The sequence below is a fragment of the Cryptomeria japonica genome, chromosome 6, assembly GCF_030272615.1.
Source record: "Cryptomeria japonica chromosome 6, Sugi_1.0, whole genome shotgun sequence".
NCBI lineage: Eukaryota > Viridiplantae > Streptophyta > Pinopsida > Cupressales > Cupressaceae > Cryptomeria > Cryptomeria japonica.
The window spans coordinates 626,221,743-626,241,038 of NC_081410.1; the positions used below are offsets into that span (position 1 = coordinate 626,221,743).

The 19,296-nt window shown below is 37.2% G+C and overlaps 1 protein-coding gene across 8 annotated transcripts in view; it reads right to left on the bottom strand.

The window, feature by feature from the left end:
• Positions 1–306: 306 nt before the first annotated feature.
• LOC131068691 (actin-related protein 4) overlaps positions 307–19,296 on the bottom strand; it is a 210,726-nt gene continuing 191,736 nt past the window's right edge. For all 8 annotated transcript variants that reach the window (XM_058003936.2, XM_058003939.2, XM_059207535.1 and 5 more), the window contains 3 exons: positions 1,912–1,976; positions 793–861; positions 307–631 (listed from right to left, as the gene is read on the bottom strand). In XM_058003936.2, the coding sequence (XP_057859919.2) occupies positions 586–631; positions 793–861; positions 1,912–1,976 (180 nt within the window). In that variant the 3' untranslated portion in view covers positions 307–585. The remainder of the gene's footprint in view (positions 632–792; positions 862–1,911; positions 1,977–19,296) is intronic.

The following is a 19,296-nucleotide window of genomic DNA, read 5'->3' on the forward strand; positions in this document are numbered from 1 at the left end:
ACCCAAGCGGGGACCTAACCGCTTGATCACTCTCTTGACGATCCCAATGACAGTATCGCCTAGATTGTTGTTTGTCGTAGGCGGAAGGGGAAGTTTTCCCCTCCCCCTCAAACCCCTTCTTGTCATGGCTCGGGTGTTCCTACCCCTCCTTGAGTTGGGTCTGGGTTGTTGATGGTTCGTAAAGTTTTTATTGTTGTAAATGTGTTGTTGATAGTCTCTAACTATGTTAAAGGGTCGATGCCCTAATCCATGCTACTTTTTAATCAAAAACATTTCATTAGAGTGATAATCTTAAATCACACAAGGTAGTCACAAACTGCAAATAAATAGCTAATTGTGGTATTTAAAAACACATGTGCAGACATGCTTATACAACATTGTGTTGTAAAATGAAAGCTCCAAAAGCCTCATCTGGCATGTATAACTTATCATTTCAATGTAAAGATGTCTCTATAATAATCTTAAAATTCTTCTTGTAATCTCTGTGAAACAAATGATAATTTACCTTAAATAATATTTAGATTACACCATCGCAAATTAGCATTAATAGTTCAAGGCAGACAACAATAGTTGATTTTCCTTAACCTAAGGACATTTTCTCTGAATGTACGATGCTCCATGTTCCTCATACCTGCTCCAGAAAAATTTAACACATTCTTAGTCAGAAAATCACCAGACTTCTGTAGGTATAGTTACATAATGATCAGGGCAGCATCTTAAAACCCAGAATTTAGCTACAATCAAAGTTAAAATGTATGTAATAGTAATTTCTCAGAACTGAGATCCACTTACTCAGACTTGGAGAACCACATCTGCTGAAACGATCCTAATGATGCAAGAATGCTACCCCCAATCCACACGCTGCATGAAATACAAATCTAATCAACACAATTTTTATGGTTATACTTTTCTTGAATCGGCATATGTTATTCACTGTTTACAAGCAATTAATACTATTCAGGAATATACGGAATGTGAATTGGACAATGCAAATGTCGAAAGCTAGACATTTTCATAACCATAACTGATATTAAAAATTGGAACTCCAAAATGGCATGAAAGCCATCCTGCCCTTGTATCATGCAACCACTTCCAATGCTCTATTTTTCACGACTAGAGTTTAATTGATAATTATAGAACACAAGATTTCAACCGACGTTGAATTTGAAAACGGTACAAAACCCACTATTCTCAAAATTTGGATCTTCTGGAGCTTCCACATTAATTAAATTTTTAATTGGCCTTTATTTGTTGGACCTAGAACACCCTCACAACTAAGAAATTTGTTTCACTGTTGATTCTTACATGACTAGTTGATGTTGAAAGTATTTATTTACATTTCTTGTTTTAAAAGGGTATATTATTTCTCTCAATTTGATCCATCCATTTATGGAACCATCCATGCAGAAATTAATGAATATACATCCATAATGCCTTCCAAAAATATTCACATGGTTAAAATAATTCAGTTCCTCTTTAATGAATTTCAAGATCATGCAGTTGACAAAATGAAAAACATATTAATGAATTTGGTATAGAAGAAAAATCCACGTCTAAGCTATATAAATGTTCTGCCCGAAAGTAAATGGTATGTCCATATGATAATCTATGTAAATATTAAAAAACCTATTTCTGGGATTTACCATGTCCAAGTAGAAAGCAATGCAGATTTGAAATAGGTATGTCATCAAAGGGCAGTGCAGCCATTCACAGCCCAAGAATCCAGTCATGACGTAAGTTTAAGAAACCCAAAAAATTATTACAAGCAGGCCACTTTAAAAACTCTACATTAAATATATAAGTTTAAATCATGTCAAGATCAAAAGAAATCAGCCTCAAAGAAAGCCTGAATAGAGAATGTCACAAATAACACATACAAAATATTTAAGGGAGAAAAACGAGATACTAAACCTGTATCTTCGTTCAGTTGTATTGCCACTTGCAAGTACCTTGACACGTGCTGCTTGTGGTGCTTCCTGAGGAACAAATTTTGTAACGTATTAAAGTTTATCTTTCTAGAACTTGATAAATTGTATTACTGCTATAATGTTTGCAGAGATAATAGTTATAACAGACACAAGTAGTTCAATACGTTTTGTTTACTTACTGAACTTTACAGCTGTGTACATTAAAATGAAATTGATGCCTTCATGTTAAAACAATACATCTTGCAGGGAAGCTACATATGATTAATTGAAATAAATTACTGAGAGAAAGACAGAAGGGGAGGGTAAGGGAGAGAGAGAGAGAGAGCAAGGATTCGCATCTACTCTAAGATTCATCTTTATATAGATATCGTTTAAACTGACTCAACTTCAATTTAATCAAAAGAAAAAAATTTACAGATGGACCTTACTGGGTGAGCCAACATAGCGACAATTATCTGGTACTAAGACAAAAACACCAGACCATGTTTGAGATACGTATATCAGGACCTTAACATACATAATAAAATCATTCTAATGGTCAGAAGTTAGAACACGATAGTTCAAGATAATATATCATACAAGACAAACTGTTCAACTTATAAAATAAATCAAATAAATTCCAACAGCAAATTATTAAATGTGGTCTTTTATAGATGTCGGTAAACAGATTTGTCATTGTAGTTTGTCCTGAGTACATGAACCTATTTCGCCCGAAACCAGCAACAAATGAACAAAACAGCTGGATAGATCACAATTGAATTAGTGATCTTCCTCTGAAAAATTTTGAGGTACAGCTAGCTTATATAATGAATTTTGAATTTAAAAATAGGTATGATTTTGACCATAGAGCAGAAAAGGCAAACAAACTAAAACGGAAATGGAAAATATAACTACACAAAAGAGAGAACGAACACACAGATTCCCCTCTCAGACACGTATATAAAACTTGTTAAAATGATAGAAAACAACTGTAATTAAACACATGCCATAAATTCTGAGTATGGCTGTAAATTGAATGTGGTTCACATATTAGAAATACAATTCTTTATTCTTTCCCAAAATGAGAAAGCTCGCAGACTTCTTTGTACAAATGCCAAAAATCAGTCCCGTCCTCCCGAAATTCTCCCAGCTCCTCTCAAAACTGAATAATCCCCCTGACCGTTTTTTCTTTGGAAAATAAATAACCACATCGGGAGACTTTTCAGTTTCCGTAACTCCTTGAAAACCTTTTCAAATAATCATGATAATAATCACTAAAAACATTACTTTTGTATGCATAATAATATAATATATTTAAATCCGAAATAAGTTAAAATATTATTAAAGAGGACTTTAGAATAAAATGTAAGCCTGTATTGAAAGTTTGACTGGTATATGCCTGTCAAGTGACAAATCCATTTGCAATCTCCAGACTCCTAATATGATCATTCAAAGTATTCTACTACGCTTTCGGCAAAACAAATTAATTGGTTTCCTTCCCAACTCTGCTCTGTGCGCTCCCAATGCGACAACTACCTCTAATTTTCTGGAACATCGGACTGTGCTGCTGTGGCAACTTATTTATTTTCTCATTAGTTTCCTGCCTTGCATTGTTGACTGCACCTTTGTAACATGATTGAGATGAACATAAGACTCCAAGCAATTGTATTCCTCCCATTAGCTGCAGTTGCTCCTATATCTCTAATGCATGCTCGAGACAAAACACTCATGGTCTTAGAAAGCACATGGCAGGCTTCCATACAGAGGAAGCATTTGTAGTCTCTCTTGGCATATCATAAGTTTTTTCTCGTAATGAACCTGCATCTGCAACATGACTCATATTGGTAACCACTACAACATTGTTACTCCTGACTGACATGGAGATGCTGCCATCATTGTTTGCACATATTTCCTTTGGTTCACAGTGCATAGGAACTTGGATTCACGGTTGACAATCATATACATATTGTGCCTCAGAGCAGTCTGCAGTGTGCACAACGATCAAGGTCTGATTTGCCAGTTTCAAGATATTTAGTAGACTGTTTAGACTCCAACATTATCTCTAAGTAAGAATTTTTTGAATTCAGTTCCATTTGGGTCAGATCACCTCTCCTATCTCTGCAAGTGCAAAAGTAATCAAATTATTTAACTATATCTGCAGTTTACATTTTACAATCTGTGCTCCTTCCTTCTACACCGAAACACAAATGCAGCAATTGTTGTAGCAACAAATACCCTGGATGTAATTTGCAGAGTATATGGAGGTAGGTTTTCAACCAACATATTGCCTTTACTAGTCATTACTCCAACAAAATCCTGAGCAGGAGATTGCTTGAGAGAGAGGGCAAACTCTACTCCCTGGCTTGATAGCACACTTTATCTCTAATGACTGGTCTTATTCTAGCAGCATTCTTCAACGCAGCATACTCATCCTTGCTGCCACCTTCATGAAATACCCCAACAAGCTGTCCTCTATCCACCCACCATGCACCAAACTTTACCTGTTTTAGATCCCCAAACTGGATGGTGTCCCCAGAACTGTCAAGAGACTGAAAATTCTTGAATATAAGTATGGCAAATAATCAAGGTCATCAATCTTATCTGGGGCCATTATTGCTTTAACAGCATGTCTTGCAGATTTGCAAGCAAAGTCTACATGCTCCAGTCTTCGTAGCTCTCCTAAAAGCTTTAGTGAAAAGGCTGCCAATGTCTCCCACTGCATAAACATAACCATTGCTTGTTTGCATTTTTCCGTTGACTTTAATGCCACCTTTCTCAAACACAAGTTAATCTTCAAACAACCCAGTTTTTGCTCTAATACCTATTCCAACCACAACCATATCAGTAGCTAAGCAATTTCCATTCTTCAAAATCACTTCAACAACCTTACCTTCTGAATCCCTTTCAAAAGATGTGTTGATGGTGTTTTTATGCACAATCGAACATAGAATAAAGTATTGAATACTCTATCCTCTTTTGAACAAAGACTTCTCAAATGCCGAAGATTAGCAAAAGGATCACTTAAGACGACTCCAAGGTTCTCCATGTCAGGTCTTGACGTGTTGGATAGCTTCAATGGTATGATGTGTTTTTGTACCTGCAAGGGGACTTACGTAATTGTTCTTATCACTTCAATTCAAGCTCAATGGAATGATGTTCCAAAATTGCTCTTCCCTACTACTAATGATTTTGGTAAAAAAAATGAAAAGGAAGCAAGGTTTAGGGAATGCTACACTAATACTAAGAATGCAAGACAATGGACAACTTCAAGTGAGCTCAACTAAGCTTTGCTTCGACATGCCATGAACATCTCCACAACGCTAGTGCAATATTCTAAGGATAGCTTGATGATTTTCAAATCACTACCACAAGCATAGATACCTTCAACGTGAAGCATAACCATGATGGAATAGTAATTGAAGTTAAGTTTTTGCTAAGTTAAGTTTTTGTAAATGAGTTGAGCTTATATAGGGCTCTCAGTTACAATGAATGGCCAAGATTAAATCAGAATCGAGGGCCCAAATTTTGACACCTTACCCTTAATTAGGGTTTGCTACAACCAAAATACCTAATTATTGCAAATTATTAAATATCAACCAATGGGAATGTGACATCCATTTGGCAAAAAATACAAGGAAAAATCCTCCAATAGGAAAAATGACGCCACTTAGGATCATAACAAACTATCTTCTAGAATCTTGTTTCCCTTATCCTTTTCTCTTTTTGCAAATTCAACAATCTGGACATCGTGAATTCAATTTCAATTACTGGAACTGTAGGCAGGTTCTATAGATCAGCATTTCCTCCTCTATAGGCAGTGTTACCGGAAACAACACCTCCTCCCCCCAAATACCCATTCTGTTGTATGTGGTACGGATACGGATACGGTACGGCTGCCATACGGCACTCAAAACGTGACTGGGCATTTCTGAAAACTTGCCCTTTTTTCTCCAGCGTTTCAGATTCATTTGGATAGAAATTCTAATAAAAATGTTGCTAAATAAATACAAAGCTACAGTGACCAGCCGACGCAATCCACAAATTATAGATTTTTTTCCTATAAATACATGGACAGGCAGCGTTGTAATTCACCCAGTTAACATGATTATTTTCTCATTTATGTGAAAAGAGCTTTGGCTTTCAGATTTCGGCTGTAATAGGGCACCTGCGGTGATAGAGATTTATCTGCAGCAGCACAGCTTCCTCACTTCTCCACACGACAGCTTTCTTCACTTCTCTGCACGGCAGCTTTCGCTCCAGCTTGCACCCACGGCAGCCCCAGCTCAAACGCAGGTAGGGAAAAAATTATGCAAATTGCAGAGTTATAATGTTTTGGTTTACTGTTTAAGTTTTATAATGTTTCGGTTTAACTTTTATTTAACTTGCATTTTATATCTAGAGCAAGAATCTCTCTAATCGTTAGTATGGATTGTTTCATGGGTCTTGGCTTATTCCTTTGATTTGTCTGATGAGACTGATCCATCCTTCCAAGATCTTTAATCAAACAGAGTTGTCACCTCCATTCCATGGAGGGACTTTTAGATATGTAGGGAGAAAAAAGCACCAGTCTTTTCAATCCCTAGCAGAGCTGCCAAAAATCTATAGGTAAACAGAATTGTCACTCTAGTTTGGCCTGAGAAATGACCCTAACTCACCCAGTAATTAGTAACAAATGAACCAACAGTTGGATGGATCACTGTTAGATTAGAGATATTACTCTAAATTTTAGAGGTACAACTCCCTCATATAATGAATTTTGGATTTTAAACTGGGTATGCTTTTGACCAGAAAGAACAAAAGGTTAACATACTAAAATGGAAATGAGAAATATAACTATGCAAAAGAGAGAACGAACACACAGATTCCCCTCTCAGACACAATAAAGAAACCCTGTAAAAAATGAAAGAAAACAACTGTAATTAAACACATGCCAAGCATTCAGAGAAATGGCAATAAATTGAACATTCGCACAAATGAAACTTAAAAAACACATATTCTAGTTCAAAGATCAAAAATACAATTATATATTCTTTCCCAAAAAACAGAAAACTCGGACTTTCTCTTTGTACAAATGCCAAAGATCAGTGCCTTCCTCCCAAAATTCTCCCAGATCCTCCCAAAACTGAATAATCCCCTGGCCATTTTTTCTTTCGAAAATAAATAACCCCTTTGCAGTTCCCGTAACTTCTTGAAAACCTTTTCAAATAATCATTACAATGATCACTAAGAACTTTACTTTCATATGCATAAAATATTATTAAAGAGAACTTTAGAATAAAATGTGAGGCTGTATTGAAAGTTTGACTGGTATATGCCTGTCAAGTGACAAATCCATTTGCAATCTCCAGACTCCTGATATGATCATTCAAAATATTCTTCTGCAATTTCGGGCAAACAAATTAATTGCTTTCCTTCCAAACTCTGCTCTACACGATCCCAATGCCACAACCAAAGTTGAAAAACTCAGACTCAGCAATTCCCAACAATGCAACTTGGCCAAAACTCAGCAAAAACTTGACATCTTAAAAAATAGCTTAAATTCCATTAGGAACGCATTTTTTTTGCAAAATTCAATAAGGAGATGCATCCAATGAGTCAATAAATGAGTACATAAAAGTAAAAAGATAAATCTACTTATAATTGATTAATTTAAATGCAAACTGGGTACAAAATGGCATCCTCATGTGGAATGTTGATGGCTGATAGTCTGAAACAAAATGAAAATAGCAATTTTTTTTTGTAAAACTAAGAGTAAATACTACATCAAAACATTTTACATCTTCCTCCTCCCAGCTCTAGTGAAAACTAGGGGACAGGTAGAACTAGAGGGTCTAGTACTAGGACTCAGATGTGGCTCCTCCACCTCACCAAAACAAGGTCGAGAGTAGCACCCCTCGCGGGGGTCTAAGGGTGACAGAGAGAGAGATGTTAAGAGATAGATCTAGATCTTGGGGGAGAGAAGAGAGAGTGAGATGGAGAGTAGTAGAGAGAGGGAATAGAGATAGAGTGATAGTGAGATAGATAGGTCTAGAATTTGGGGCAGATAAAGTGAGTAAGATAGAGAGTGAAAACTCTGTAGTAGAAGTATCGCAAATAATCAAGGTCATCAATCTTATCTGGAGCCATTATTGCTTCAACATGTCTTGTAGATTTGCAAGCAAAGTCTACATGCTCCAGTCTTCGTAACTCTCCCAAAAGCTTCAGCAGAAAGGGTGCCATGTCTCCCACTGCGTAAACATAACCATTGCTTAATTGGCCTTTTACATTGAGTTTAAGCCACTTTTCTTCAACACCAATTGATCCTCAAACAACCCAGTGTTTGCTCTAATACATATTCCAACCACAATCATAACAGTAGCTAAGCGAATTCCAGTCTTCAAAATCACTTTGACAACCTTACTGTGATGGCCCTCAATGAACTTAGAAAAGTGTAATAACCATATAATTAATGATGTACATAATAAACTGATCATTAACTGTATATAATATATTATTTTTTCCTAACGCCACCTAATTACTTAGTAATAACAAGCATTGTTAAAAACTAAGTTTACTAGGGCACCACATGAGGGGTTGCGATCTGTCTTGAAGAGACGGATCTATTTGCGAGAATTGCAACCCATTGCTAAAGGAGAACCCATATAAAGTTGGAGGTTCATTTGAATAAGAAGGGGAGGATAGATAAAATTGGTGGTGGAATTATAATCAGCAAATATCAAGCAACAATAAGGGAAAGACTACAGTCACATCTAGACTGTATATCACTCAACCCATACGCACAGTTCCAGGAAGGGAATCGATAAGGGAAGTATTTACTAGAAACCAATCAAAAGTCAATCACAGCTTCCCTCCCAGGCAGACAAAGATATAGAATTACATAGACAAATAAACGGATAAAAGGCTGCAAGTATTCAAGCGATAGGAAAACTTCACAAGGTCCAAGAGCAGATTATCTAGAAACACAAATCAGACCAGATCAGAATACAGTCCCCACCACTCAGCAAAAGAAATCTCAATGGATCGGCAGGTGTTCACACCTGCTAGAGAGTGAGGATTAATTTAGACACATTCTTAGTGAATGATTGTCCAGATAATGAACATTCTCAATGAACGTTGAAACTTGAACAGAGCGTTCTTATTGAATGTTGGAATTGCATTCAGAACATTCTTAGTAAATGTTGGAATTGCATTAAGAACATTCTCAGTGAATGTTGAGAATCTCAGAGTGAAGTTGTGGCAGAGATTTGATTTTCCCTAAAGGATTATCCGACAAAGAGTAGTCCAGAAGAAGGAACATTACCGTGGTATCAGAGCATAAATTCTGCCAACCTGTGCAAAAGAGTTCATGCAAACCTATCAACGCAGAAGAGGTACAACAGCCATGGCAAAACAGTTAGCACTGAACTTAAAATGTTAATGGAGCAAACTAATGAAAAGTTTGAAAGGACCAGTCAATTAATCCAGCAAGCTATTCAAAGTATGAACAGCAATAATCATAGTGAGGCCCATCCCAAATTCAAGAAGAGACTCATTCAAATCATTCTGAGAATGAACATTCAACCCAAAATTCAGTCCTTAGGCCAACCATGCCTCCATTCCTATCAAGAGAAAAACCCATTTTGGAAGAAGAGGAGCCAGCCACAGACAGTGTAGAGGAACTTGCACAAATGTATGCTGGATTAGATCCTGAAGTACAAAGACTCATTCCCTTTAAGGAGTATTATGAGGTCAAAACCTGGGCCAATCCAAGTGGAAAAAAAGACCACTCCGACAATGATCTTAAATCAAAAGTAAATAAAATGACCCCATGTTTTGATGGCTCCGGAAAATTCACCGCTCGATCATGGGTCTAGAAACTGGACACCTATTTATCTCTCAGCACTATGACCGAGAAGAACGCTATTAAGTTTGCCATCCTCCATCTATCTGGGATAGCCCACGATTGGTGGCATCATGGCATCATCACTCAAGGCCACCAAAGTATAAACACCTATAGTGAATTCACTCAAAAACTCATCAGCAAGTTTCACCAAAAGCATTCCGAATGGTATTTCAAGGAGCTGACTCATCTTAAGTAGCATGGAACCCTGGAGGACTTTATCGATGAATTCCAAAGATTATCAGTCATGGTCCTAGACTTATCTCAGAAAAGACTCACCTATTTGTTTATTTAAGGACTTAAGGACTCAATAAAAAATATTGTGAATCCATTAGAGCCACAAACCTTGGAAGAAGCAATACAAAAGGCAATGAAAGTTGAATCCAATTCTTCAAAGGAAAAAACCAAAAATCTCCCATCTAAGGCACAGCAAAAATAGGAAGATACAAACAATGACACTAAGGGTAGAAAATGTTATGTATGCCGAGGACAATGGAGCACCGGTCATCAATGCCAAGTAAGGGAGGAATTAATGAAGAAGGATTTATGTTTCAGATGTAAAGAACCATGGGGACATGACCATCAATGCAAAAGAGGACAGACACACCGAGTAGAAGAAACTTATGATGAAGAAACAACTAGCAAGAGAGCAAGGTTCAGCACTACTGAACATGGAACCCTAGCTGTCATATCTCAAGAGAGAGAGCATAGACCATTCAGAATCAAGGGAACATTAAAAGGGCAGAAAGTGGGGCCTCCTACAACTTTATTAGCAAGAATCTACTACTAAAAAGAAGATTGAAGACCCAAGACTTCAAAGGATCCAAGGTAGCATTCACTAATGGATCCATTGACCAATGCGCCAAAGTCATTTCACAGCTAGAGATCACTTTGGGTGAACATACAATTAAAGGAGACCTTAATGTTGTGAATTTGCAGAATGATGTAATTTTGGGAATGCCTTGGATAAATTCTTTAGGACGCTTCACCATGGGCAACCCAAATTCGGAGATATACTTCAAACATAATGGACAAGAAATAACATCAAGGGGACTGCCAAATGGTTCCCCAAAGGTGGTAACTTGTAAACGAATGGAACAAATCCTTAGGCATAACCAAGGAGAATGGATTGCCCAATGCATGGTCCTAGATAAATCAACCCCTTATGAACAAGCAGTCCACGTAGATATCCGCCCCATCTTAAGAAAACACAAGAAGGTTTTTGAGGACATTCCCCTAGGTCTCCCTTCAAAACGGGGATTTGAGCATTCCGTAGAACTTGAAGAAGGGGCCTGTAATAACCACTCCTTATAGACATCCTCAGAAATTCAAGGAGGAGATTGAAAAGACTATCAAAGAATTGTTAGAAATGGGTCACATTCAGCCAAGCAGCAATCCGTTTGCATCCTCAAAGGTCTTAGTCAAAAAGAAAGATGGCACTATGAGGATGTGTATAGACTATAGGGCCCTAAATAAGAAAACCATTAAGAATAGATATCCTATCCCTAGAATAGATGAGTTGATGGAGGAACTCCATGGAGCCCGATATTTTTCCAAAATTGATCTAAGATCAGGGTACCATCAGAATTGAATGACGACGGAGGATGTACCCAAACAGCTTTTGGATGTCACTATGGACATTTTGAATTTCTAGTCTTACCATTCGGCCTCACCAATGCCCTAGCCACTTTCCAATCATGTATGAATCATATTTTCCGGCAACAAATAAGGAAATTCTTGCTTATATTCTTTGATTATATACTTATTTATAGCAGAACATGGGAGGAGAACCTTCAGCACATTGAAGAAGTTATAAATATTCTAGAGACATAATCCTTATATGCCAAAATCTCAAAATGCGAGTTCGGGTTAGAGGAGATACTCTACTTGCGGCACAAAATCAATGCAGAAGGGGTGAGTGTAGATGAGGAGAGGATCCAAGCTATCAAAGAGTGGCCCAAGCCCAAAACTCTCACTTAACAGAGGGGATTTGTAGGTTTATGTAGCTACTACAGACGATTCGTGAAGGGATTATCTAAGATTGCCACCCCTCTTACAGGTTTGAAAAATAAAGGAGCCGTAATGTGGAATGACATAGCGCAACAAGCATTCGAACAACTTAAGGAAGTCATGAGCTCATACCCTGTCCTCGCAATTTCTAACTTCACAATGCCATTTGAACTAAAATGTGATGCGTCGGGAGAAGGAATTGACACAGTTCTTATGCAAAGGAAGCATCCCATAGCATTCGAGAGCCGCAAACTCACAAAATAGAGAAACACTACTCCATCTATGACAAAGAGATGTTGTCCATTATTCATGCCTTGGCCAAGTTCAAACAGTACCTTGTATGTGGGAGATCCATTGTCCAAACTTACCACAACAGTCTATGATTTTTCATGAACCAGAAAGATCTCAATGACTGAGAGCAGAAATGGTTGAGCAAAATCCAAGCCTATGACCTTGATATAGAGTATGTCAAGGGACCCAATAATGGAGTTGCAGGTGCTTTGTCCAGATGTCCTCATCTCAATACCATCACAAGCATTTCAAGGGATTGGAAAAGTGACATCATTTCAAAGTACATCAAAGACCCACAAGCAAATGAGATCTTAGCAGGGAAATTACCAAATGAGGAATACAAGGTATGGGATGACATCATTCTATACAAGGGTGGAATATTCTTTGCACCACACTCAAAGATGAAGAACGAGATTATGAAGGAAAACCATAACAACCCTTTAGCCGGCCATCAAGTGTATCACAAAACATCTAAGCAAATCAGAGAGAAGTATTCATGGAAAGGATTGAAGAAAGATGTCCTTAGATATGTACAGGAATGCATGATATGTCAAAGGAATAAAACAAAGCAGACTCATCCCACGGGACTACTACAACCAATACCCATTCCCAAATAGAAATGGGAAAGTATTTCCATTGATTTTATAACAGGGTTACCCAAGCTGTATGGGAAAGATAGCATATACGTAATAGTGGATAGACTCACCAAGTATGCCCATTTCTTTGCAATTTCCACAGAATATAAGGCACCCCAGATAGCAGAGTTGTTTTTCAAAGAAGTCTTCCACCTCCATGGGTTAGCCAAGAATATCATTAGCGACAAAGATAGAAAGTTCCTTAGTAAATTCTAGCAAGAGCTCTTTCAGTTAGCAGGGACAGACCTAACTCCAAGTACAAGCTATCACCCACAAACAGATGGGCAAACAGAAATTGTTAATTAGTGGATAGAAGGGTATCTACAGAGCTATGTCACCGGACAGCAGACTGCATAGATTAAATGGTAACACCTAGGTAAGTATTGTTACAATACTACCCACCACATGTTAATCGTGATGAGTCCTTTCAAGGCCCTATATGGGTATGAGGTTGCATCTTTCGGGAGTTTGATCATCCAAGATAGAAAAGTACCAAGTGCACAAAGCTTTGTGCAACAGAGTAGAGATGTTATGAAACTCCTCAAGGAAAACATACAACATGCTCAAAATCAACAAAAGATCTATGCCGATCGGAATCGCATGGAAAGAACTTTTGAACTTGGAGATTTAGTATTTTTGCGATTACAACCATACAAACAATCTTCGATCAAAAGAAGTGGAGCAAAGAAACTCAAACCACGATTCTACAGGCCTTACAAGGTTTTGAGAAAGATTGGCGAAGTAGCCTACGAATTAGAACTGCTCGAGAATAGCAGAATTCATAATGTCTTTCATGCATCCAGACTAAAAAGGGTTCTTGGACAGCAAGTTATCCCATGTGCTGAATTGCCACCCCTGGATGATGAAGGACAACTCATTTTGGAACCAGAAATAATTTTGGATACCAAAGAGAGGAAATTGAGGAATAGAACAATTAATGAGTTCCTAATCAAATGAAGAGGCTTACTGGAAGAAGATGCTACATGGGAGAAACAAGAAGCTGTTGGAATGCTTGAGGACAAGCAAATTCGGGAAGGGCGGACTGTGATGGCCCTCAATTAACTTAGCAAAGTGTAATAACCATATAATTGATGTACATAATAAACTGATCATTAACTGTTAATAATATATTACCTTTTTCCTAATGCTACCTAATGACTTAGTAATAACAAGCATTGTTAAAAATTAAGTTTACTAGGGCGCCACATGAGGGGTTGCGATCTGTCTTGAAGAGACAGGTCTATTTGCAAGAATTGAAACCCATCGCTAGAGGAGAACCCATATATAGTTGGATGTTCATTCGAATAGGAAGGGGAGGATAGATAAGATCGCTGGTGGAATTATAATCAACGAATATCAAGCAACAGTAAGGGAAAGACTACAGTCACGTCTAGACTGTACATCGCTCAATCCATACACAGTTCCAGCGAGGGAATCGATAAGGGAAGTATTCACTACAAACCAATCAAGAATCGATCGCAACTTCCCTCCCAGGCTGATAAAGATATAGAATTACATAGACAAATGAACGGATCAAAGGCTGCAAGTATTCAAGCGATGGGAAAACTTCACAAGGCCCAAGAGCAGATTATCTAGAAAGACAAACCAGATCAGGTCAGAATACAGTCCCCACCACTCAGCAAAAGAAATCTCATAGGATCGGCAGGTGTTCACACCTGCTAGAGAGTGAGGATTAATTTAGACACATTCTTAGTGAATGATTGTCCAGATCAAGAACATTCTCAGTGAACAGAGCATTCTTAGTGACTGTTGGAATTGCAGAACATCCTTAGTGAACGTTGGAACTGCATTAAGAACATTCTTAGTGAATGTTGGAACTGAAATAAGAACATTCTTAGTGAATGTTGGAATTGCATTAAGAGCATTCTCAGTGAATGTTGAGAATCTCATAGTGAAGTTGTGGCAGAGATTTGATTTTCCCTAAAGGATTATCCAACAAAGAGTAGTCCAGAAGAAGGAACATTACACTACCCTCTGAATCCATTTCATATATGACATTACAGTTCCCTTAATGAACTATACACTTGTACTCTAATAGTAGTCCTCGTAGAAAGCTACAAACTCTGGTGTAAATAACCTGTCAATTACATGTATTTTATTGGTAACTAATGCTGCAATGCACTTCATGCCTCTCTATCCACTGCCAATTACAAAAGCATTGGGTCCAGTGCATGAGGCCATAACATTCACAAGTTTAGTTCGCATCTATTAAATCTCGCAAATATCTTATATTTTTAGCAACCGGTCCGTTTACCCCAAATTCCTCAAGCTTCAGATCCTGGGCCCCAGTTGCAACAATTAAAATTTTGGTTTCCCCTATTTGCATACAGGTTGACTAGGGCAATTGATTTAGCATAAACCTTCTATTTATTTGCTTTGATGGATCTTCATACACTGTTTCAAGACTCATGTTTTGGCATGTAAAGCAAGGGATCTTGGCAAGAGTTAGATCTGCTAAACACATATGTGCCACATTTACATTCCTGTGTTTTACATACATATTTACCAAAGCATTTCCAAGTATAATATCTGACAAAATTCGCATGCCTTAATAATGGCAATGGTGTTTGAAATGTCTATGCATTTAGTCACTGATGTTTCTTTGAACGATTCTAAAGAAATTTCAATTATTTCAATCTGTGTGATGTGCTTGTTGTATTCATTACAGTCTATGAGATAACATTTCTTTGGTGCACTTTGTGAAACAATGTGTGCCTGTGTATGCCTCCAAATTTTGCAAACATTTATCTAAGTGTAATGTCCCACTCTGATGTGGGGCACTATGAACTGCCACTGAATTTTGGTCTGGAACTAATAACTTATGTTTTGTGATTGTAGGATGTGTTTTGAGAGTTTTTTCAATGCAAATGTATATACCATCATACAATAAACATATACCACTTCTTTGCCAACAATAATAATGATAACCCAACTTCAAATGAACTTTATTTACTATTGATATGAGTCTGATTACAAAATAGTTCAGGTCTGATATGAAAATCAGACTGCAATAGGCAATGGTAAACCCTATCAACATAATGATTTGAGCATACAACATATAAAGAAATACCTGTTTAGTAGCTCCTTGGTTCAGGTATAAATTATGATCACAAAATAGCACATAGGAGCTGTTACAATGACTTTAATGGCTGCTTCCCTGGAACTGATTGTCTAATATGAGAAATGGATGCAACAGCACAATATCCTCCAGCAAAAAGTCCTCTGAAACTTGATGAAATAAGGCTCCAAACAGCTGTCTTGTAGGTCTGATTTCACCAAGCTAGCAGCCACATAGGATACTCAGAGATACTAAGTTGGCAGCCACTTAGGTCACTCAGAAAATTACTCATAGCTCTTCCCAAACTGCCCTTTTCATCTCAAAAAATCTCTTAACCGGGTAGTCTGATGTAGGCACTCAAGAAGTGCAAAAGACTTGTCAAAAACTAGGCGACTGAGCCTAGAAATCTCCACTTTTCTATGAATCTGGTACGACCTAGCTGAAACTGATTTTGTTGCTGATGGTGATCCTGCAACCCTCAGAAACTACTTAGAATCTGCTCCACACACTGGCAATGAAGAAACTCATATAAACTATACTGAACAGCAGTATAAGTGTATTTTTCAAGCTCCAAACATGCCCAAGAAGGGGTCAGCCTAGCAAGGAGGCACCTTACTCAGCCATAACCAGAATATATTTCTTCAAAACTGATTTTCTTTGTTGCACCGATGAGATCCCTAAAGTAGAATCTCCCTACACACCTTGAAATGATTTTCCACCACTACAGGTCTGATGACTTGTGAAGGGTTTCGTCCACACAAGCTGCTCCAAACCGTAGGGTTCAGCCAAGCTCCTCTCAAGAGGCAAGAGTGAAATAATAACCAACATAACATGGCAAAATGATTTCCAAGTTGCCTGTTTATCAAACTCCAAAACCCTACTTAGGGTTTCTTCCCAAGTGCCACTTTATGATTTTAATTAGAGTTTTATTTAATTTATAATGTCTTATATATCTTTCCTTCCTCCTTAAAAGGGTGCCCACTTTAAGTCACTATTTTTTTATTTCCAACTCCACTTGGAGTGGTGTCCAAGGAAAGCGACTATTATAAATTCATTTCATAGCTTTATAAATCTAGCTTTTAGAGTCACCTTTAAATATCATTTGAGGTATTACAAATAACCTAAAAATGCAGTGAACTCCACTTTCTCTCTCCCAAGGCGTCCATACTCTCTCTACAATATTAGGTGACTTGTATCATAAAGTTCACTTTCGATGTCCGTTATTTAATTTAACTTAACAGCCTTTTAGCAATATCATAAAATAATGCTCTGATACCTCTCAATTCACTTAATTATACTGTTTGAACCCTGAGAGAATCAACCCAACATGGGCCCTTTGTCCATCATGTTAATCTACTAGGACCTGGTGATAGACTAACACTGATTGGCTGATGCTGGCTAAGAAGGGGACATTACACTAAGCAGTGTCAACAACCCCTTATCCTTGTGCTTTTACAGATGTCAATCTTTTATTAATGATTCCAAAGCTCCCATTATTGGCCCAGACAAGAAATACATATTGCATTTGCCTAAAAGTTCCTAAAGCCTTTTCAACAAACCCATTTTGTGCATATCGTTCAATATTAGTGCGCCATGAAACCAAATTTCTTTCAGGTTTTTTGTCAAATGATTCACATTCCCATGTCTGGCCGCATCTTATGTGAATCTTATCAACGGAAGGATGAAGTTTTCTTTGGCCCCGAAGATACTTTTGAAACCAACCAAATATGTCGAAGACATTTTTTCAAAAATTTCACTTTTGCCTCGGTTCAAAACAGACTGTCGGACTTTTTAGTGATTATCATTACCATTGCAAGTGCTGATGGAGTTTTGAAACAACATGGAACTCCCGACACTTGCCTTCATTTTTGCCTTTAAAACTTAATTTTGGAGTTTTAAGAGGTTGTGGCAAACTTTGGGTTTCGACGAGGTCAAAAAAAACCTCAAACTCACAAAATTTCAAAGTTTTAAATAATTTCTTGTACTCAATACATAATTATTTAAAGGTTTTATAATATTTAGAGTCTTAAATATTAAAATTAAACCTTAGAACTCCTTAGCTGAGACCCCAGCAGAAAAATGGAAAATTCTGTATCTCTCAACTGGAACCCATTGTCACGTGAAACTTTTTACCAAATGGTGCACAGGAACCCCAAAACAGAACCCATCTTTTATTTCTGCTCCAAACACCTAAAACTCAACTTTTGACGTTTTCCATAAACTGTTTTACGAAAAAATTGAAGTAAAATTTCCCAAAGGGTAAGGAAATTTGTCACAAAAATTAACCACATGGGACGAAATGTAGTTAGGATCAACCTTGTAAAAGGGTTTTGCATCAATTGTTACAGAATTCAGAATTAATTGTTCTTGTGATTGAACTACTAAAAATGTATCAAGGCTTATTTTAAAAAAGGTTTAAAAAATTGTTGCAGAAGTGCAAACTGATATGAAGGTTTTAAATGATGAAGAGTGGGGCATGGCAAGCTCGAGAAAGTTCAAATTTGACCAAGTTTTAAAATGTGGACAACAATAGACTTTTTTGTGTTGTGCATTTTGTCAGTGTGAAAAGAGGTATTGTCAAACTAGTTAGCTTTTAGTCCACTTAGTAGAGTCTTATTCACATTACACTTAAGCTCACTTAGAGGTTGTTTAGACTTTTTTCTTGTCTCATGTAGACTCACCAAGTGCCCCAACTCTTGTCCATAGAGTCCTACAATTGTTTCATACTTGGTGGGTTTATTAGATTTTGACTCCTATTTTATATAACATGCCAATGATATTTCTCATTCTGCGCAATGCTTATTTGTGGAGGGTTTTGAGTTTGCAAGCAGATCTTGTCTGCTCCAACACCATCTTTGTGTAATAAGATGAGTACAAATGTGCCACATCATTAAAGTAATATTGTGATATTTAGCTATAATGGTCATTTAAGTCATTTAAGTAGTTTAGTTAGTAACTTTCTATTATGTATGTCAATTAGTCACTTTTAGGAAGTTTCCTTTCTGTCTTTCATCATCTAGTTAGTTTTAGGAAGTTTCCTTTCTATCTTTCATTCTCAATCACTTCTTTTATAGAAACATCGCTTGTACTCTCTATTTAAGGAGTTTTCATCTCCTTTGTAAACAACGAATTACCATTTCATGGTATCAAAGCTAAGGTCTTTTTTGGCGAATTCTTTAGAATAACAATTTGTGGTCCATTTACCTACAAATTACGAACAAGTTTCTAGAAAGTTTTTGATTGGTTTTGTAATGTCCCCTTCTCAGACCTGATCTTTGACTTGGTCATTATTGGCTTCAGGGCATGATTGAAGAGTTAAGTTGATATATTTAATTAAAAGGTCACGTTTTAATATTATATTCGAACGTTGACCCCTTGGCCTAGTCTATTGACTTTATGTTGTTTTGAAAAGTGGGCTTTTTGAGGGTGGCGCCTTCATTAAAGATTATTTTATTAATTTCCAAAGTCAAAGCAAGCTTAATGTGGGCGCATTTA